The sequence below is a fragment of the Canis aureus genome, chromosome 9, assembly GCF_053574225.1.
Source record: "Canis aureus isolate CA01 chromosome 9, VMU_Caureus_v.1.0, whole genome shotgun sequence".
Classification (NCBI taxonomy): domain Eukaryota; kingdom Metazoa; phylum Chordata; class Mammalia; order Carnivora; family Canidae; genus Canis; species Canis aureus.
The window spans coordinates 43,901,629-43,924,300 of NC_135619.1; the positions used below are offsets into that span (position 1 = coordinate 43,901,629).

At 37.1% G+C, this 22,672-nt stretch overlaps 2 protein-coding genes across 11 annotated transcripts in view; one reads left to right on the forward strand and one right to left on the reverse strand.

The window, feature by feature from the left end:
- The window catches only part of LOC144320748 (uncharacterized), a 315,500-nt gene extending 308,038 nt beyond the window's left edge, over nt 1-7,462 (reverse strand). The window contains exon 1 of one of the 2 annotated variants that reach the window (XR_013386376.1): nt 7,228-7,462. The gene's annotated coding sequence lies outside the window, so the exon portion shown is untranslated. Of the gene's footprint in view, nt 1-7,050; nt 7,161-7,227 lie in introns of those variants that run through there. The other variant, XR_013386372.1, reaches the window with a different exon arrangement.
- A 147-nt stretch (nt 7,463-7,609) lies between these two features.
- Nucleotides 7,610-22,143, forward strand: CCDC196 (coiled-coil domain containing 196). 9 transcript variants are annotated; one of them, XM_077909661.1, is made up of 11 exons: nt 7,610-7,703; nt 9,458-9,662; nt 9,744-9,914; nt 11,426-11,522; nt 12,392-12,442; nt 14,076-14,153; nt 14,353-14,433; nt 14,968-15,027; nt 15,609-15,750; nt 21,263-21,328; nt 21,943-22,143. In XM_077909661.1, exons 2-11 carry the CDS (start codon nt 9,613-9,615, stop codon nt 21,984-21,986), a joined length of 840 nt encoding a protein of 279 aa, XP_077765787.1. In that variant the 5' UTR covers nt 7,610-7,703; nt 9,458-9,612; the 3' UTR covers nt 21,987-22,143. The 9 variants fall into 9 exon arrangements, with proteins under 9 accessions (XP_077765787.1, XP_077765792.1, XP_077765793.1 ...); XM_077909666.1 differs by having other exon boundaries at nt 15,702-15,750; XM_077909667.1 differs by having other exon boundaries at nt 15,705-15,750.
- Nucleotides 22,144-22,672: the final 529 nt, after the last annotated feature.

The following is a 22,672-nucleotide window of genomic DNA, read 5'->3' on the forward strand; positions in this document are numbered from 1 at the left end:
AGTTTTAAAATCACTCGAGACTTAATTTTGCTCTTCTTAAATTGCTAAAATCCCTTCTAAGTTCTAAAATTCCACAACTTAGAAATGTCTTGATAAAATCTATTATCCATTTGCTATTAAAAATGTACTTTAAAAGATGATAAATAGGGGTGCCTGGCTGGCTCAGTGGGTGGAGCAGATCACTCTTGATCTCAGGGTTGTAAAGTCACACCCCACCTTGGGTGTAGAGATTGCTTAAAAATACAAAAATAAAAGATGATAAATAGCATGGTAGTTGTTATTATATTACCTGTAGGAATAAAGTAAGTCACCCAGTGGTGTGCTGCTGATAAATGTTTAACACCCAGCTCTCTTGGGAAAAAAGCCCTGATAAATATCATTGGCCTAGTTCCATAGTATAAATACTTCCATAGTATAAATACTCCCACCATAGGTAACTTAAAACTACCAGCTCCAGTTCACTGGGAGTAGAACTGGGGAGAGAGAGGCACAATTTTCTCACGAGCCATGTGAGCTAGTTGTTTGCACACCACTGGCCCTGCATTTATACGGTATTCCAGGTAGAATTCTTTAGGCTACACGTAGCAAAAAACCTAGCTATCCGTGGTATAAACAATAGGCATTTAATTTTTTCATGTGACAGGAGGTAAGTGGTTCAAAAGTCATTTCAGCAGTTCCATCACATCAGGGAGCTAAGTTCCTTTCTTTGTAATTATCTTGACTTCCTCCTCACTGTAAAATGGCCGTAGCACCTCCAAGGTTTCTTTTTTTTTTTCTTTTTTCTTTTTTTTCCCAAGGTTTCTATCTTAAAAAGCCAGTGTCCAAAGTAGGAAAGCAAAGGTAGAGTGTAAACTTTCTTTCTTTCTTTCTTGGAAAGAAAAGGTAGAGTGTAAACTTTCTTTCTCTCTCTCTCTTTCTCTCTTTTCTTTCTTTCTTTCTTTCTCTCTTTCTTTCTTTCTTTGATGGTGGTGAGGGTGTCTCCTTTTATTAGAGAAGAAACATTCTGCCTGGAAACACCAGCAGTCTTCCCCTTATGTTTCACTAGCCAAGACTGAGTCTTATGTCCATACTAAGACCTCTCACTGGCAAAGAGGATCTGAATTGTCACAATTGGCTCAGACCAATTGTAATTCCAACCCCAGGACTGGACATAATGCAGAAAGAGGAAGTAGTACTGGTATAGGCAAATTACAACAGGGTTTGCTACAAGCTGAAAAATGCTGATGCTTTCAACTATCGATTTCAATCCATTTGATAAGTATTGAATCTGTACAATGGGCAAGAGAGAAGAACATATCTGTCCCTCTTTCACCATGATCACGTGACCGAGAGTGGTTTTATAGATGACTTCCCAAAAGTCCTCTATACACTTAAGTCCATTAACATGCTTACCCTTTTTAAATTTGTGTTCCTAGGACAGTATTATTTTTAAATGTCAATCCAAATCATAATTTAACTTTCTAGGAAATTTTACTTAATTAATTTGAACCTCTTAAATCAAGCTTTGTGACCATTTGGTCACAGCAGTAAACAGCCTTTAATGAATTAAAAAGTTAGAGTTAGCATCTAATTGAGGACTTTTATTATCATGATATGTTACTATGTAACATGCTTCATTTTTATTTATTAAAAATGCTGCTTGGTTTATAGACTAAGTTTATAATACATGTATTGAAGTAATTGGAAAGAGAGTCTGATGTGGCATATTAAACAAGTATCTGAAAGAAATTTTTTTTGTGTGGAAAAGAGCAGCTTATAAAGCCAGAATATTTCAAACTTTGTCACCCAGGAGTACCTAGCCTTTAAAAAATAGAATTCTTGCACAAACTTTGCTTTTTAATATTATCCTAATTATCATTTATACTCCTCTCATTATTTATTTGCAAATGCAAATTTTTTAAAAAGCTGAAGGCTTTCTTCTGCTATGCAGAAGGCTTAATAATATGATAAATGTCATCTCTTATTTTTAACATTTGATCATAGAAGCAGTATAGATGACAAGAGTACATAATTTGGTATTTATTTTTATTTTGTTAGTGCCTAAAATTATATATAATTATTAAATTTTAAATAAGACAATAGAGGAATACCTTAGGTTGTTCAGGCTTTTCAGCTGAGGTAGCAAATGAGCCTATAGGAACAGCTAAACCAGGATTAGAGAATTCTCTGCTCAGGTTAGACTACTAAGCCTCCTTCTGATTCTGGCTATGCAATATGACTAGAGTAATTTGAGATGCATTATATACTTCCTAACTCTTTATGAATTTTACATTTTATCTATGTAATGCTTTTTTTATATCCCCCATAATGCTAAACAATAGATGTCAAAAAGTATCTGCTGTTTGGGGGTTTTGGTTTTCATATTATTTTGAAAAGTGTTACCTCTGTCATTCTGACACACTGAATCTAAATCTACAAATTAAGAAATTAGGTCAAATTGACATTTCATATAATTTAGGCAAAGCACTGCTTGAATAAACTGTATTTAAATATCTCTTTAAAAATGATCATTTAAATGTTGGGAAAAAAATCTTAGTCTAGAAAAAAAATGGATTGATTTATCTTGAATTCAGTTTCCAAAATGGTAGCCTGCCGGCCAAATGAAGTCCACGAATGTGTCATTTGGTCTGTACACCATATAAAAACCAAGAGATCACAGAAAAACCCAGATTTCTGCTTTCTCTTGAAAGTCATTAAGAATTGACAGGAATGGGTTTGAATTTTCAGCTGGAGCTGAGCAGTGGTCCCGTCCCCACATCTCACTATAGACCAGATCTCTGCAGCCCTCTATCCCTGTATAGTCCCTACCATGCAGTAAGCTCCACATTTACTCTTAGCACCTGTACATGCCAGCTTCTTTCATTTAAGGCATCTATTCTGCATCTACGTTGTACAGGTGTGCCCTGATAAGGTGTCTCTCATATAAGAGGCAAATGGGGGCTGCTTTCATCCCCTTCCCCTGCCAAGGCTCACACCTGACCTGTCTTATAGCCGAGATTTTTTTCTCAGTTATAGGAGACCCATAGCACCCCTTGCAGGATTCTGATCTACACCTGGAAAATCCAAAGAGTAAGGATGTTATCTTGTCTCCTTTGACTCTATAGCCAGGAGGCTGGGCAGGTCTAGGACATATAACAGGGTTTTTAAAATATAAGACAAATAAATGATTCTTGTATACATATTTCTGGTTTCTGCCATCTATTAAACATTATTTCCAAGGACAGTCACAAAATTAAGGTATATTTAGAAGATTGTTGGCACCTTTACAGTCACCAGCCCTTGGGGGCTGGACCTCCTTTAAGGTGAATTCTGTGGACCTTGTATTAACTTAATGACTGGTTAGACTGTTCCATTTTAAGAGATTCTACTTTTCCTATTTGCAATGTACCACAGCCCCTCATGGAACTGAAGCCTGGGCATCCTACTAGCCCTCTAAGTCCATCCAAGCTGTCCTATCTTCCATTTACCCAGTTATGCACCTGAAATCCCAAAATGACTTACAACTAAGTACACCCAAAATATAACAGTAAATTCCATCAATCCATTCTATCTGTAAACGTCCTTTACAGATGTATGCACACACATGCATATACACATGCACATACAAAAATGAATAAAACTAGAAAATACTTTTGGTTTTAATCTATTTTATCTGTATATTTAAAACATATATACAAACAGAATAATTTTTGTTCATTTCTTTACTTATTTATACTTCTCTAGAAAGGATTGGAGGTGGTTTGTTAAAATCATGAAAAAGAAAAAACTTAAAAAAATCAGGATCAAGAAAAATATTATTTAGTTTGGAAGATCATAAGCAAAGATTATGGCCAAAATGTCCAAAGTCACAAAATTGTCTGAGATTCCTAGTGAACTAGAAGAAAAACAAAACTAGTCTATTAATATATCTCTAAGAAAAAATGCATGCCAATATTTTCCCGAAGAAGCAGCACTTTCTTTAGTACCAAATTCTGAAAGAAATTTATGATTTGTGGTAACCTGTGGGCAGTGGTGGTGGCCAGGGAGAGTTGGTGATGGAACGATGTCTTGGATAGTTTTCTTTACAAACGCAGGAACCCTTCATAAGATTTTCTCAGGGTATCCCAAGCGAAAGGTATGACACAAAATATGACTCAAATGAGGCAGTTCTACAGATGGCCCAGAAATAAAATAACTCAAGTAAGCAGCTTTCTGCTGATGCACTGTGATCAGAGAAGAAATCTTGAAGTGGTATTTCGCAGAGGCCACACGGACCACACATCAGAATAACCAGGGAATGCTTATTAAAGCCACATGTTCTACAGATCTACAGAGTAGCAATCTCTGGGGATAACCCTGGATATCTGCATATTTTACAAGTTTCTCAGGGGATTCTTAAATATATTAGAGTTTAGAACCACTTCCTGAGAGCCCTGGTCTTTAGCCTTTTTTTTTTCGTTGTATATTCTAAAATAATTCTTGCATGTTTTGTATCATTTCATATGTTTTTAGGTTGACATATAAAATTTATTATTGGGATCCCTGGGTGGCGCAGCGGTTTAGCGCCTGCCTTTGGCCCAGGGCGCGATCCTGGAGACCCGGGATTGAATCCCACGTCAGGCTCCCGGTGCATGGAGCCTGCTTCTCCCTCTGCCTGTGTCTCTGCCTCTCTCTCTCTCTCTGTGTGTGACTATCATAAATAAATAAAATAAAATTTATTATTGTAAAATTAGGTAGTTACAAGAAAACATAATTTCTGGCATATTATAATGTTGACATCTTCAAATAAATTTATGCAATGAATCTGAAAACTCATAATCCAATAACATCTAAAACCATGAATAAGCCTTTCTTTAGCAGGCAAAATTTTTATATTTTTCTCCTTTCTTTCCTTGAACTCATGTTTCCATCCCACTTCCCCCACAGAATTTTATTTAAATATAATGTATTTTATGCTTGGAAGACTTTTTTTTTATCACCTTATCATGCTTCTCTGCAAAATATGCGTGCAACATTGAAATTTTATTTCTTATTTCCTATGACCTTAAGGTTCCAACTGTTAGTTTTTTTCAATATTACATTAGCATAATTGTTGGCAGTACACAACTAAGAAAAAATTATTTTTTTCATAAATAATTTTAGTCTAACAAATTGTTTTGGAAATGCTCGTATTAACTGATGGGTAGACTGTCCCCTCCCCCCATTTAGTTCACATATTTATGGGTGAATATCACTTACCAGTAGAATAATATAGGCTTCAGCATCAATTTTATTTATATTATTTGCTTTACATATGATACTCACTGAAAAAATTTGTTTACACAAAAAAGTAGTTAGGACTGGAAGGTGTTCTCTTAGAGCAGCGTCACTGAAATCTTTGAATTCTTCCTGAATTATTATTATTATTTTTATCTTCCTGAATTATAAGCCAAACCCATATAGTAATTTATCATCAAATCTCATTTGTAATTAATTTAAGCTGACAATTTGATTAGGTCGTCCTTCAATTTTGTTGAAAGCAAAGAATGGGAAACCACCTGACCTGTACAATAATTTGTAAACCAGTCATTAATAATCATTTCCTCTATTTAACCCCAACACCAACATTTTGAATCATGGTGAGTTTAATGCCCTTGAGGGTTTTTTTTTTTAAAGATTTTATTTATTCATGAGAGAGAGAGAGAGGGAAGAGAGAGAGGGAGAGGCAGAAACACAGGCAGAGGGAGAAGCACGCCCCATGCAGGAGCCCAATGTGGGACTTGACCTCAGGACCCTAGGATCATGCCCTAGGCTGAAGGCAGGCGCTAAACCGCTGAGCCACCCAGGGATCCCCCTGCCTTAGAGGTTTTTAAAACACATCCCCAAAGCAAATCACTGAAGTAAGATAAACAAGTTGCCCAAGTAAGATTTCAGATGGTTGAAAGCTAATTCCATTTTAACAAGAGTAGAAAATGTAATTAAGAAAAAGGAGATGGGGAAAGTGGCCAAGGGGCATCTGCAAGCAGATCCATTTTAGTTAAGAGTACTTGTGGAAATTGAGGATCCAGCAAAAAACCCACTGGAAACCACCCTCGTTTCCTCATTTCTTGAAATGCTTTTGTGAAAGTTCACGTACCTCAGTTTGAAGATTATTGTATTAAGTATCTGAATACACTGAGAGAATGCATCACTTTCAAGAAGATTTTGAGAGTAACATAGGGAATTCAAGAGTCCTGAAATGTACCTCAATCTTCCTAACTACTTGGATTCACTCCAAATGTAGATGCAGCCTAGCTTAGGTCAGCTATAGGGAGATAAAGCAGACAACAAAGAGGTCCTAACAGCCCTCCCAGGGAGATGTGGGTGATCTTTAAGACCCTACAGGTTTTGCTTATGATTTTGCCAACACTTCTCGCCACTTTACTTCACTTACTTTAGTTCATGGAATTCTTATAACGTCTTCAAGAGTTGAGGTGGCTCTGGGTCAGAAAGGACCAGAAGGTCCTCATGTTTCCTCCCTGAGGAATTCTCTAATTTTGTTGCCACAACCAAAACTGAGGGAGGGGAAATCGGAAATCTTTTTTCTCTCTCTCACTTTTTTCCCGTTAATATGAAAATAATTGCCTCTACTCTAGGAGACCTGGCTTAATTAAGCTAATCTGATTTTTTACTGGTAAAACTAACACTAAAATGTTTTTGCTCTGAGTTTTCTAATTATAGAGCAATCTCGCCTTTTCTTAACAGATACTAAAATCAAATGTTATAATGTTGGATGAGGTCATCGTGAATAGCTTGTTATAAGGCCTATTTTGGGGTACCATGCGAATTTCAGTGGATATTATACAATGACAAAGAAACAATGTTTACTGCAGGAAAAAAATACAATTTGCTACTACAATTTATCTAGACATTGGTGAATTTCCACAAGTTATTTCATAAGAAGTATGTTCACTGACCATAGTCTCCTGTTCTATCTTAGACTCCTTAAACTCAGTCCTTTCCTGGTTTCCCCTCCTAACCACCTACACTTCATTTCCCTCCCTGCATAGCCCGAACACCATGATCCACCCTCTCCTTGATGGATACTCTTACCAGCATGCTCAGCCCCCTTACTCCTTGAACTTCTGCTAGTCCATTCTGCCAAGTCGCAGCTCAGAGTCAAACAACCATCTGTTCTCCCTACTATTGCTTCTAGCTTGCCAAGTACTGCTGGAGAAATTGTATAACTGCTGATTCATGCCATGACAAATCTGCAACTCCCAAACTCACCTTGACCTTTAGCACTACTTGGCAATCTTTCACTCTTGCCTTGTTGGCTTCCTTTTCCATGGCTCAGGTGCTATTCTAATCCTCAAGTCATTGCTCTTCCCAAGTTTCCTACTATCCTTTCTCAATCAACAGATGACCTAACTTGCTATTGCAGAAAAAAATCAGTGTTCAGTTTTCCTCCTTTCCACTTCTAATGGTCATCTATATCTTCACACTCTCTACCTCTGTCCCGGAAATAATGTAGTCTATCAATTATCCCCATGCAATACTAGTTTTTAATTTTAAGCTCTTTATTATAAAGCCTGTATATATTATTACAAGACACATATTCTTCTTGGAAGTCATATTCCAAGTTGAAGAAACAGGCATTGGAATGTTAGGGAATAAAAGGTGCTGATTGGCTATAGAAAAGAGCACATCAGAATAGCAAATGTTCTTCCCCAAAGAATCATTTGCAAGCAAGGACACAAAGGAAGGTGAGTTGGGATGCTGCATGCCCATTAAGTGTTTTAAAATTCTAACATTATTCTGCCAACCAAATGTCAAGACAAAATTTAAAGAGGCTGTGCTTTAGTATCAATGCCATTTTTGTTCTCTACTATTTGCTACTACCTATATCTACAGTCTAAAAAACTAATAATAATTAGTCCACTTAGTTCCTTCTTTTAACTGTGTGGAGTTTGTTCACCCTCGTTGAACCCAAACTTTTCATGGGAACTCCTAAGACAACCGGTGTGAATTATACTTTGCTCCACCTGATATGGCTGTTCTAATTTAATGTTATATTACAGTAGCTATCATATATAACTTACAAGTGACACATATTTGCTGTAGAAAAAGTATTTGTGGAGATTGCCTAAACAGAAGTTTAGATATGTAGCAGACCTAACTAGGGGCAAATCCAGGTTTTTTGGGGCCCTGAAGTGTATATAATTTGGGGAGTTCTCCTTTTCTAAATAAGAATAGAAAGTTATGGATATAAAATGAGGTATGGGGCTTTGAGAGAGGTCCGTAAAGGCTCAGAAGTTTAAGCTTCATCAGCCTCATACAAATCAGCTTTTTTGCATTTTGTATTACTTAGGGCATTATACAATCCCCCAAACCAAACCAACCAAAACCACACTAAAAAGTGAACACTTGACATGAGCCAGGATCTTCACATAATATTACATTTAATTCTCATTCAAACCTTTTTACCATTCTCATTCTTACAAAAGTGGGACCAGAGGCTTAGAGAATTTGGTTATTTGCTCATAGCTCACTTCTCACATTGAAGCCAAGATTCAAATCAAGATCTGACAAACTAAATCTTGTGTTATTTCCATTACAAAAGTCTGCCTTTAAGGTATCCCAAAACACAAAGAGGTTAAGTTACTTTGAGGATGTCTTTAGAAGATGCACAGAAATGTTCAGCTAATACTTGAAATACATAAAATTGACATGACTTAATTCACACTTGAGAGCATCCTTAAAAATAGTGCCCTAAAAGTGTTTTTAAAGGGCATGAAGAAACAAATGTGTAACTCTTTGGGTTATTTTCTGCTCACTAAGTTACACAGATGAAGACAGAAGATCTTAGGGTCTAGGAGAAATGGTTCTAGCAAGGAGAGAAAAATGGGGGCAGAATCGGAATCTGGAGGTAAGAATAGAATTATAGCCTCTCAAGAAAAAGCCTAGTTATGTAAGGACATACTTGACAATATGGATTTTTCAGAAATTATGTTCTCTTGCTATGTGTCCAATATTATTCTTCCTTGCCACTGAAATATATCAAGTCTTAAAGATAGGAAAATAATGACAACTGGCTCATATATTACTCAATATTATACCCATACCTTACAGTTGCCAGTTTGGCCTCTATTTTTCAAGTGTCTCTTAGGGGTTTTCTCTCCTCCTAAGACACTTGGAGGGTAGATGTTTTGTATTTATCTTTTCCTTGCTCACAGAATCTGGCACTGTTTCCTCCATGTAATAGACACATCATGCAGGTTAATTGCCATGGAAGATAGTGTTCATGAGCTAATTTTGACTGGCCACCATTTTTTAGGAATTCTATAATATAGATGTGTTCTGATTCTATCCCATTCAATAAAGGACTTCAGAATAAAATATTGGGCATTGGTTAAAGTTAAGGCAAGATTGATCAGATATATCTAATAGTATTTTCATTCAATAAGCTGTCATTGATGTTGGAGTTACTTACAAAGACCTGTTGATTCTGTGATCTTAGGGCCATTGTGACTCAAGCTGTAACTAAAATTCAGTCCAATGCAACAGGAATTTCAAGAACAGCAGCACAAAAATGACGACTTAACTGAATGGACCAAGAAGGCACATATTTCCAAGAAGACCTCTCTATCCTTAGAGTAGAAATTTCCCTTCAAGATGGCAAGTGGTTCAAACTCTTCAGGATCTTACTTGCCCTCAAAAACAAGGTGAGTCATGAACAGAAGATGCCAAGTGGTATATCCAGAGGGAAAAGGAGGGAATCTAGTATTAACCTAGGCTAGAGGCAGATATTATTCTTCTCACAGATGTTCCAAAATAGATGACAACTACTTGAAGGAATTGAATGAGGACTTAAAGCTAAGGAAGCAGGAACTTCTAGAGATGCTAAAACCTCTTGAAGATAAGAACAATCTCTTATTCCAGAAGTTGATGTCTAACTTGGAGGAAAAACAAAGAAGGTAAGGGTTCTCTACTTAGGGTTTCCTAAAGGAGAAAAGCCTGGAAAACTTCAATCCAGAGGATTAACAATGATCATTTACATTTTTAAAAAGATTTAGACATTTAGCTATAGTAAAGAATTTGTAACCACAAAAAAGTGGCAAGTAATCCTTAATTTTTTTTAGTAAAATTAAATATGACTCAGCCCTCATCTCAAGAGGCTGTAGTTATTACTCTTTGACCCTAGAATGCTCACCCAAGAAACAGAGAAGAGCCTTAGTATTTCAGTCTAGCATGATTACACTGATAGCTCCTTATTCATGTCTGTAGAATCACTTTAAAATAGATGACTCTGTTCTTCCCATGCCAAGCAGTGAAATAGTGAAAAATCTTCTGGGCCTAGGAGTCTTCTGGATTAGGGTCTGGCCTCTCTAAATACATTAGGCAAATAAAGTCTCCACTCTAATGAGGGCATTCATTGTTCTTAGGACCCACCAACTCTGTTTCCTTTCTAGTCTGAAAGAATCTCACCTTAATGGTTCTACCTCCATTCTCTATACTTACTGTAAAGTATCTCAGGAAGCCCAGACTTTTGGAGAACAAAAGTTAGGCAGAAAGTTGTGGTCAAGCACCAGCTGCTTACAATGCGAAAACAAACATCTCTTGGGACAAGAGAACACAAAGCTTTGCTTCTCTGCTTATAATGAAGGAGGAAAACATATAATAAACAGAAACATAAATTAATGTCTTTAAAGAATAGTCTTTGACTTACTTGGTATTGATTCAGATTTTGTTAGAAACTTCTTGATGGAGATCCCTGGGTGGTGCAGCGGTTTGGCGCCTGCCTTTGGCCCAGGGTGCGATCCTGGAGACCCGGGATGGAATCCTACGTCAGGCTCCCGGTGCTTGGAGCCTGCTTCTCCCTCTGCCTATGTCTCTGCCTCTCTCTCTCTCTCTGTGACTATCATAAATAAATAAAAATTTAAAAAAAAAAAAAGTAACTTCTTGATGGCTTGGATTGTATGTTAGGAGCTACCATAAGGACATAAGTGCTTTTTCCAACTAACTCAAATATCTTTTATATGGAGAAACAATACAAACAGAGATGGGGTAGAGCACAATTCTGGGATTTATGCTGAAGACAACAGATTCTTTGACCTCCTCCTTTACAAGGGCAAAATCATCCTTTCCAATTCAAAAGCCATACACCAAACATTTTTCTGAATAGATGAAGAAGACCCTCACTGGCTGCTGGACACCTAAGTTTTGAACATTATTAAACACAGAATTCATTATAAAGCACATAGTTATGGCAAATGTTGATTGGGGATGAACTCATCCTAAAGAGACCTTCTATGTCCAGAAGGAATTCCATAACTCCTGTGATTTCAGCACCCAATTCATTCCCATGGTCGAGTATTTTCTGACTGCTTGAGAATATTAATATTACTCTTTAGGAAATACTATGTTTTTTTATTTATTTTTATTTTTGGAAATACTATGTTTTGTGATGTATTTCTCTTCCTTCTAGCCTGCAGATCATGAGGCAGATCATGGCAGGGAAGGGGAGTGAAGAATCCTCAGTGGTGGAGCTCATTAAGGAAGCAGAGGAGATGAAGCAGAATCTGGTAAGAGGTTGGTGGGCACTCCAAGGGAAAGGCCTCCTGAAGGAGGCTTAATTCAATTGCTATCATCAGATGTGGAAGGGAAGATGGAGAACTCATCTCTAGCATCTGAGGCTCCAATACTTATTCTCCTTGATCTAGAAAGGAGTCAGATGAAATGTTGGGCAGACTCAGGACTAGCTAGCAAAAAATCTGTTTCTTTGACTTTTAAAAACTTCATCTAGGGCAGCCCCCGTGGCGCAGCGGTTTAGCGCCGCCTGCAGCCCAGGGCGTGATCGGAGACCCTGGATCGAATCCCACGTCAGGCAGAAGATGCCTGCTTCTCCCTCTGCCTGTGTCTCTGCCTCTCTCTCTCTCTGTCTCTATGAATAAATAAATAAAATCTTTAAAAAAACCTTTTCATCCAGAGATTAGAAATACAAGCATATTAGTGCTTCACATTTCATAAAGAATAGAAAATACCAAAGTAAAATAAGAGAAATAGTTTGTTTTGGGAGACTCAAGATTTTTAAAAACCAACAAGGTAAAGGATCTTAAAAATTAGCAATTAGTGGTCTAAGCCCCAAAGTAATTGCTGTATGATCAGAACATCTTAAGTGTTGTGTGAGGGACTCATTTCTATTGATATGATACTATAATAACCTTAATTATAATTATTATTCAAAATTATTATTATTTTTGTATTATCATCATCATCAAACTCGTCTCACATGTTCCTAGATTTTGGGCTAGACCTATTTATTGCCATCCTGTATAGTTTGCTATATATCAACATCCCCATCCCTTTCCCCTCATTATTTAATAATTTCTTCCAACTTCTCTTTAATAACTGGACAAACATGTGTCTATTTGGTCCCCCCCCCCCCCAACAGGAAAGGAAAAACAAGATGCTTTGGAAGGAAATGGAGATGCTATGGAACAAGGTGTGCTTCTAAGGATCTCTTGATAGTATTGTCTTACAGACCCTAATTCAAAGAACTTCCCTTTCTTCTGGTCCCTGTTCTCATTTTGTCATGTCCCTGCTTTCACCCATGCCTCATTCCAATCTTTGCACAGCAACCAAAGTGATATTTTTGAAATCAATCAAATCATGTCACTTTCCTTATGGAAATCATTTGTAGCTGCTCCTTATTGTGACAAAATATGGCTGTTGCCTACCTCCCTCCTCTCAAGGAAGTTCTCTCCTTACTTTCTATGCAACCACCACACTGGCCTCCTTGTGCATTCTCAGACATGCCAGACCTTTCTTATCTCAAGGTTTTTGCTCTTGCTTTATCCCTGGCCTTTAATACTATTTTCTTTTGGTTAACTCATTCTTATTCTTCAGGTCTCTGCTTAAATGGCCCTCCTTGTTTAACCCACCTAAAATAGGACACTCATCCCCTACTTTCTATTATATAATTCTGTTCATGTCCTCTATAGCACTCTTTATAATTAAGCTTATTATTTTCACTTTTTTATTATTATTATACTTGTTTCTTGTCTCCCTGACCTCCTTTGGAATACAAGCTCCTCCAGTTTCTTGACTGCTTTATTCATCTCTGACTCTCTAACATGTAGCACAATGCTTGGAACATAGTAGACAATAAATGTTAAGTTGAATGAATGAATGTATGAATTCTAATTCTCCTATGATTTTGCAACAATCACTGCATTGTTTAAAATATAAGAGTAGGACCTTTTGCTGGGAAACTAGGTAGGGAGATGGAAGTTCCTTTGTGGACTAAGTCCTTGAGATCCATGTGCTCTTTCATAGAAGAACAGATTGTGCCTTGCGATATAAACAGTATATGGTGTGATCTCTGTTTTTTTCATCTGACCTTCCCACAAATAATCAGGATACCATCAAGCCCTGCTCTTGACCTGAGATCTGCTCTTACTTCTCAGAGGCAGCTACAAATCAGTTCTATGAATTGTCAATTTTAGTTCTTGATTTTTGAGTCCTTTAATAGGAAATGTGCCAGCACAATTCCTCTATCAAAATCTAGCTTCTCCAAAGCTCCCAAAAGATTTTTTATAAAACATGTCCACATACCTTAGCTTGTGATTGGCTTTCCCTACTCATAATTTTAGACAGTGAGAAATGGAGAGAGGACTGTATGCCCAGTGGTTAAGAACATTGGTTTCAGAGTCCACAAGACCTGGTTCAAATTCCAGCTCTGTACTCTTCTAGCTGTAGGACCCTAAATAAATGACTTAGCCTCTCCAAATCTTTTTTTTTTTTCATTTATAAAGTGGAAATAAAAATAGTCCTGTGAGGATTAAATGAGAAAGTTTATAACGTAGTATTGTAAATAAGTAATGTGTAAGTAGCTTACAGTAGTGATGGCAGAGTTAATAAGGGTAGAGTTAATAGATTTTATTATTATAAGGTACACTCAAGAGACCAAATGGAAGGGCTTGTTCCATTCTGAACCCCATTTGGTAGTATACTTTTCATGTCAAACCCTGACAGATTGCTGACTGGCAGAAACCAAAAGCCTTGACTTATATTGGTTTTCCACTTCCCTCATTAATTCCCACTAATTTAAAGCTTTGCCAAAATGTTTCTTACAGACATTCGATACAGAAGACCTTGGTGATCAACAAAAAGCACCACAGATAAAAAACAAAGCAGACTTGCAGGATGGGAAGGCAAGTGGACTACATAGTACTTGGAATTTCATCGGTTGTTGAGGCCACACTGCTGGAAACAGCCGATTGACAATCAGGGCTAATTTGGCCAGATAGTTAGAATTTGGGCATTTAGGTTACGTTGGATTTATTGTCTGCTGAGATATTATACTTCTTTCCTGGGATATTCTATTCCTTTAGCTCTCTGCTTTTATTCTAGGTTCTCAAAACCCCCTCATTACTTAAGAAGACCAAAAACGAACTGGAGATATGTGCAGAGAAACTGAAGGAGAAAAGAAAGGTAGGGTGACCTTTCTGAATGGTAGCAGCTTTTAGAGCTGATAGATTAAAATTTTTAATGTAGCAGTAGCCTGTCTAAATTACTGTGTGCTTCTGAACTGATAGAAATTTTATAGGAGATCTAGTTCCCTTGGGATATTATATTTGAATCAGAGTGACACTGAAAGTTTCTGGGAAATCATGTTAGCGAGGGCAAAGTAGGAGAAACGAAATCAACAATGACAACTCCATAATGACTATGTGATGTCAAAATAATAGCTAATTTGTTTTTGAACATTTATTTAGAAGCATTATGCTTATATCTAATCTTCCTACAGCAAACTTATTCATAAAAATGATTCTATTCATTTAGCTTTTAGGTTTTGGAGCACGGATTATACAGGTGAGGCCCTACTGAAAGGACTTAACAGTTGAAACCAGTTTATGAGTGAATCTATGACACTGTACTTTTGCTATGAAGTCTTTGAAGTATATTGAGAACACTGATTTCTGATCTCAATTTACTTTGTCACCCAGAGGCTCTTTCTTCCACCAGGAAAAGCAACAGAGGAAAATGGAATGGGTCAGGTACCAGGAACAAGCCAACATCCTTCAGGTACTAAGATCTTCCAAGGCTGGACATGGCATACAATTTCATTCACATAATATAAAGTCTTTTATTTTCATCATATTCATATTCATCCCAATTCCCACTTTTGAATTACCAATTATCATGCTAAAATAAGTGTTTCATGAGGAGATAGCTGCAGAGACCTATAACTAACTTCACCTTGAATAACTTAAATACATTTTTTCCCTATAATCTTGATTTTGTTCTATTTGAAATGGGGGGAAAATCACAAATACTTTCTGCCCAACTTTATTTTTTTTAAAGATTTTATTTATTTATTCATGAGACACAGAGAGAGAGAGAGAGAGAGGCAGAGACACAGGCAGAGGAAGAAGCAGGCTCCATGCAGGGAGCCCGATGTGGGATTTGATCCCAGGACTCCAGGATCATGCCCTGGGGTGAAGGCAGGCACTAAACCACTGAGCCACGCAGGGATCCCCTCTGCCCAACTTTAAAGACTGAATATGATGGGATAGTTTTAAACTTCTAAGCAAAAAGGATTCAGGTAACAGGTGCTTTCGAGAAGGCAGTACTATATGAGTAGTTTCGAAAATGTTCTATTGTAGAATGACTTTAATGGCAAAGTGATTGAGCTGAGAATTGAAGCCTTGAAGAACTACCAGAAGGCCAATGACCTGAAATTATCACTATACTTACAGCAGAATTTGGAACCAAAGCAAGCATATTTTCATCTTCCTGGGTCCCGAGGTAGGTGGAGTATCATAGGTACATACTTTGAGGTTTTATTTTATTTTACAGTGAAAATTCCATTACTTATATAGTGATCAACACAATGCCTGTCACACAGTAAATTAAATGTTAGTAGTGATATAATAAATTTTATCACTATTGTTATTATTACTCAGAAGCTCTTGGAAAGTAAGAATTCCTCCAGAGGAAATGAAATTTTCTTTTGTAAAGACTAAGTCACATATTATGTACTTAGTATAAGTACTTCGTATAAAATTGGTGCCTGATAAAATATTAGTTTCCTCCCCACTTGCACCCCTTTCCTAGGAATTATTGTAGTTTGGTCTCATGAATCTTATTGGAATAGCTCTGCTATTTCAGAACAGAAGCCCAATGAGATAGTCATCTGACAGTGGTTGTGAGTTTCACCAATCCAGATATTCCTCCGAGATTTTCAACGTTTCCCCCACAAAGAATTTATGGCATCATTAAAGGAAATTGTATAGTTTACCACAAAAAAAGAAATAAAGGGATGGCTTTTAAGGAGCAGGACAAAGAGTTCTTAAATTTTCAGAGATCTATGAATCTGAACTCTGTATTTTAAAGAAAGCACATGCAGTGAAAAATCATGGTTAGGCGATGACAATGTTTTATCAATATCAGAGTCAATATGTGTATCCCTCATTGCCGTTTTTTTTTTTTTTTAGATTTTTAAAAGTTTATTTATTTGAGAGAGAGAGAGAGCTCCAGCAAGAGAGAGCATGAGTAGGTGGGAGGGGGAGTGGGATAAGCAGGCTCCCCACTGAGTAGGGAGCCTGACTCAGGGCTCCATCCCAGGACCCCTGGGATCTGGACCTGAGCTGAAGGTAGATGCTTAACCAACTGAGTCACCCAGGTGCCCCTCTATATCTCTGAGTTCTTCTCAATCTTATTCCACAGAAGGCTTGAACAGCTGATAAAATCACACACAGCACATAAGATTAAATAAATAGATGAGTAAATCAAGCCAAAGGGGAAATAAGTTAAAACCAGGTAAACACATGAAAATGTATAATGAAAGTGCTATATAATAGTTGGTAGAAGTTGGCTTCAAACTTGGTTCTGGATTTCTCAGAAAAAGAAACAGATTTATGGTGTTCACAAAATAATAATAAACCATTTGCTCAAGAAATATTGCTTTTACTAGTACTAAAAACAGAGAAATTTCTCCTCCATGGAGACAGGACACTGAATGTGTTATAGTAGGTAATATCCTCGATAATATATTTTTAAAATATTTTATTTATTTATTCATGAGAGACACAGAGAGAGGCAGAGATAAGCAGAAGGAGGCAAAGGAGAAGCTCCTTCCTGAGGGGAGCCTGATGTGGGACTCCATCCCAGGACCCCAGGATCATGCCCTGAGCCAAAGGCAGACGCTGAACTACAAGCCACCCAGGTGTCCCCTCAATGATATTTCTAAAATGAATTCAGAATCTAAATTTCCTAGGCTGTTCCTTATCTTTTTGTTGGCAGAATCTAATAAAAAATATTAACTTGAAATTTTTTAAAAAGCAATGGTCAATTCAAGATGATTTGGTCCAGGTACATAGCACTGGCATTCTGACTTGACCCATATTTATAATTTACAAAATCTGGAAGGCTGGATCGACTACCCATCCTTTAGTCAGTGTTCCACTTATATTTTTTCTTTTTTAAAAACAATATTTCATTTTCAATGAATCTCCACACTCAATGTGGGGCTCAAACTCATGACCCCAAGATCAAGAGTCACATGCTGTATGAACTGAGCCAGCTGGGTGCCCTTGACTTTGTTTTACTAGGAATTGAACAGCAGAAAGCTTAAGATTTTCTTCTCAAATAAGAACCTAGAATATAGTCAGAAGCAATAATAAGCCATCAAGGTGTAAATTAAAAAGATGGAGGAGATGAGGGTATGAGAACAAATCCTTGTATTACTTTGTTTACAATTAGCTGATGGTCATCTAGAGAGATTATTTCCATAATCGAAAGTAAACTTGATAAGCATACTGAAAACCAAATTTTAGTGTTCTAACCAGATGCTAAAGCCTGAGGTCTGTTTTATCTTTATTAGGAAGTGAGATTAGCAAGATGTAGAGTTTTAAAGAAAACCGGCAAACAAACTGAAACTTTCTCCTTGAGGCCTCAAGTTTGAAGAATTGAAAAGGGAGTAATTTTCTCACTGTGATTTACATAATATTTAATGATATGTTCTAGCACCTCCTAAATATATCTCAGTTGCCACTCAAAAGTCATCTTGACATCAAATTTTTAGAAACAGTATTTTAATGGAAAAAGCACTGGATTTAGAATCAGATATATGAGTTGCAGGCCTTATTCTGAAGCTAAACAGTTAAATAACCTGGGCAAGTCATTGAGTTTCAGTTTTTTTCTTTGTCTAAAATAATCAAAACATATTATAGAGCATGTTGAAAGCATGTGGTTTTGTGTAATGCTCACGATGACTCTATGGGGTAGGTGTGATTGAACAAGAAACTCGTTTAGAGAAGCCAAGCTTCTGGTTTCTGTATCCAAAGCTCATCTCCTAGAATGTGCAGAAAGTGGCAGTGTTAAGGTATGGGATATCTCAACCCTCTTCCATCTCTAAAGGCTATGATTTAAATCCGCACTTATCACCGTTTAATGTATAATCCTCCCAATGAAGAGAACATACTCCCTGAGGGTAATTTGTTCTGTAGTAAAACAGTTCAAAATAGGTTGACAGTTTGTAATTCTGCATTTACTCCAGTAGGTGGCACCAATCACATCCAGGCTTCTAGTCCACAAATGGTGATTCAGGAACCCTGAAATACTGTGGGACAGATTGGTCTTCTACTACTCTTAGGACAAAATGTGCTACATATATATATCAAATGAAAAAAAAAAAATTGCTGTTTTCTGCCATGCTCTGTTGCACTGAGGTGTAAAACTGGCAGCCTTGGTTAGACCTTACTAAATTCAGAATTTTACTGTACAATCCTTACCTGCTATACTACTCCCTGAACTGTAGTTCCCTCCATTCTAAAAACATCCGCTGTCCACTTCCTCCACAATCTCTATATAATACTGTTTCTTTCAACCACAGAGAAATCGGGTAATTGGGACACTAAATTATAAAATGAGTTGGGCAATTATACAAGGCGGTGATTTTTTGAAGTTTAAATGGTAAATAAATATTCCTACAGATGGCTCATTTTCCTCTCATTTCAAATGAATTTGGTTTCACAAACCTGTCTTAAAGGATGAAATATAGTTTTGGACAAACCTCCCAGCAAATCCGGGTACAGGTTCTTTTGTTCCAGATGTTTCCAAGTAGAGGAAATGTTTCTCCCACTGCTCTTGGCCAAGAATCCCTTCTCCCACATCAACTATCCTGTGTGCTGGTTGGCTGTGTTGCAGTGGTGTGAACTATTTGGTTGGCAAAATACAATCCCAAGTTAATATTAGTTTGTTACACTTTAATCAATCCCTACTTTCAAATTTTCTTGAGGGTCTGATTACAGCATCACCACTATTCAGTCTAATCTGGCATACGCTTCACTTAGTCTTATAGAAGGGAAAAACATTTTACACCAAGTGAGTGCCTTCTGGGAACGGGTCACATTTGAAGGGATTTACTTTCCCACCAGTGTAAAATTACAATTTGACCCAGGCTGTGTAACAGCCGTTCCCTGGCTTCTGTAGAGTTAAGAGAACAGTTTGTGGCCTTTGGCAGCCACCTATCTTAGAGAGCACAGGCAAGAAGTAATCTTCAAATTCAGGTGAATTCTCATCATGCCTTCAGGTAGTTTAAGAAGTTTATCTTCAGTAATAATATGAATGACGATAAGACATTTGATTCTGATAGACTTCTTTGCTCTCCTCCCCTCCCCCCCACCAAACTCATACTCTTGGCATTTCCTTGAGCTCTTTTGAGAAGAAGCTGAAGGTTGGATGTGAATATTTTGCTACACTTATAAATTCAGATGAAAGCCCAGTGAGGTGGGAAATGAATACTCTTGAGACCTTATTTATTCTCGAACTCCCTGCATTCTCAAAGCAAGTCATTCTTCCTAGCTTTAACCTTTAGTTCACTTTAGTATGACTCTTCCTAGTGGCTGAAATATACTCCAGTAGGTGCTGCCGAAAGGAAAATAGTAGTGTTAAGTTAAAATGCTGAAAGGCAGGATGCTCAAATCTGGGTCCTTGATAAACAGCAATGCTCCCAAATGCAGGCTTTTTAAAGCTTTGAGGCGACTTTGAATCTTTTGAATGTCCAAGTTAGGTTTATGGTATAGTATAGTAGTCCTTTGTAGTAGTTACTATAGTAACTAATAGTACGTTATGAAATTAATTTCTAAATAAGTTTTTTTTCACTTTCTATAAAATCCCACAGAAATCCAGAGGGAGAATAAAATTCTTCTTTCCTAAATATAAACTTTGAAGGTTGAAAAAAATAAACTGTATCTTTATTTTTTTAAATTAAAAAAATATTTTATTTATTTATTTATTCATGAGAGACACAGAGAGAGGCAGAGACACAGGCAGAGGGAGAAGCAGGCTCCCAGCAGGGAGCCTGCTACAAGACTCAATCCCAGGACTCTGGGATCATGACCAGAGTCAAAGGCACATGCTCAACCACTGAGCCACCCAAGTACCCCATCTGTACCTTTATTACTACTATGATTATTTCAATGAGTGACAATAGCTTCCAAACTTTTTTATGTCACACGCTTTGGAAATTCAGCAGGATTATTAGGGTAGCATTGTCATATTTAGCAAATAGAAAGAGAATGCTTGGTTAAATTTGAATTGCAGGTAGTTAGCTTTTTAATATAAGTATATCCCAAACATTTCATGGGACATACTTATACTAAAAATTATTTTGATGTTAATTGAAATCCAAATGTAACTGGGTAGCCTAATAACTAACCTAGTACAGATTCACTACTGAGCCTATTTAGCATCCTCTAATTCTTCCTTTTTCTCCTTTTTATTGACTCCCTTCTCCTTCTCTATCTCAGTCTATGCTTGTCATCCTGCCACCTCGTTTTCATCCCTATGCCTACTTTATCTTTTTGTTTGTTTTCCACTATCCATAGTTGGCCATTTTTATGGAATATATATCTGAGTTATCTGAGGGTGTATATATCTATGAATATGATTTTCATCCCATCTCTTCATTTAAAAGTTGTATTAAAAGTATATTTTGCGGGCTCTCAAATTAAATTGTTTCTGCTTGCATATAATCCTCAAATGATTTTCTTCCCCCTGTGAGACATGAACCCTCAGCAGAAAAAGTTTAGCACTCCAAATGGCAAATATTAAAAATACTGTTTGAAGTTATTCTAAAATAAGTTAGGAAATCCACATTAATGCTAATACCAGAGTCATTCCCGCAGTGATGCAATGATATGGTGTGTAATGTGTGATGAATATTAGTACCCTTGCAACTCAAAATAAAACCAGATTTTGTTTTGTTTTGTTTTGTTTTCCTCAAAGAAAGCTCTCATTTTCCTGTTTCCACTAGGTACTATGAGCAATACAACTACAGGCAGAGCAGCTACCAGTAAAAATGAATCGAAGAATTCATGTGGTAAGAATTACTTTCATTTTCAAAATGATTTTATTTTATATATATATATATATTTTTTAAGATTTATTTATTTACTTATTCATGGAGACACACACAGAGGCAGAGATGCAAGCAGAGGAAGAAGCAGGCCCCATGCAGGGAGCCGATGTGGGACTCGATTCTGGGTCTCCAGGATCATGCCCTGGACCAAAGGCGGCGCTAAACCTCTGAGCCACCCGGGCTGCCCTCAAAATGATTTTAAAGGCTAGCATAGATAATGGGTGCAGATTTTTGGAATTTATTTATTTATTTAAAGATTTATTGATTTATTTCAGATAAAGAGAAGGGGGAGGAGGGGAGGGCCAGAAGGAGAGGGAGAAAGAGAATCCCAAACAGACTCCTCACTGAATGCAGAGCCCTATATGGGGCTGGATCCCACGACCCAGGATCTTGACCTGATCTGAAAATCAAGAGTCAGCTGCTCAACAAACTGAGCCACCTAGATGTCCCTGGAATTTATTTTTTATACATTCTAATTTAGTATTTTTAGGGATACAAAGTGAATGCCAAGGCACTTGATGTTTTAGCTGTTTTTTGTTTTTGTGTGTGTGGTTTTTTCCTCCTCTTTGTTGTAGAGAATTCTGGAATCAAAGACCTACACAGAACAACAAGGAGCTAAAGGAAGTCAGTTTGATGATATAGGAAAGAGGCTCTTTTTTCTGAGGTCACTGCCAGATGAAGCTGTGAAGGATTAGAAGGATTTCACTCCATTTGCTTTGGACAGATTTAAAGTCTTAAGCACAGCCATTTGTGTTAATTAAAATCTCTTAAACCTTTGTTTTAGTGCTGTTGACTCTGTCCCCACCAAACTGGGAGGAAATGCAAGTTAGATGCTTGACCTTAAGTATGTCAGGAATTTAGTCATTTAGGGATTTTAAAACAGTCTCTGATTATTTTGATAGGTTTTGATTTTGAAATAGCTAGATTCAAACCACATTGTATATTGTTAACAAGTCCGTAAGAAGCTATTCTCTCCACCTCTGAAATGTTTCATTCTAGGCAGATCTATCACTAGCATATAAGCGAAAGTAGGTACAAAATAAGGAAAATTATATGCCGTACAGTTCTCTTACTCTCTCCCTTACCATTGTGGAGACTGAGAAAAATTTAGGCCATCCCACCTAAAGTTTAGCATTAGCACAAGTACAGCCATCTTAGGCCCCTATGAATAAGAGCTGAACTTTACTGGAAAAAGTGCAGAATGTCCTCAATATCCTTGGCAGGGAATCCCATATCAGAAAGACAACAGAGCCCACGCCTGTGGTAGAAAGTCCCCTATTATTTTTTTTTAAATTATTTTATTTT

Coding starts and splice junctions, on each gene's coding strand:
- CCDC196 (XM_077909669.1), top strand. CDS start 9,613: ATGGCAAGTGGTTCAAACTCTTCAGGATCTTACTTGCCCTCAAAAACA. Junction 14,434..14,967: donor AACTGAAGGAGAAAAGAAAG/GTAGGGTGACCT, acceptor TTCTTCCACCAG/GAAAAGCAACAGAGGAAAAT. Junction 21,320..21,940: donor CAGTAAAAATGAATCGAAGA/ATTCATGTGGTA, acceptor CCTCTTTGTTGT/AGAGAATTCTGGAATCAAAG.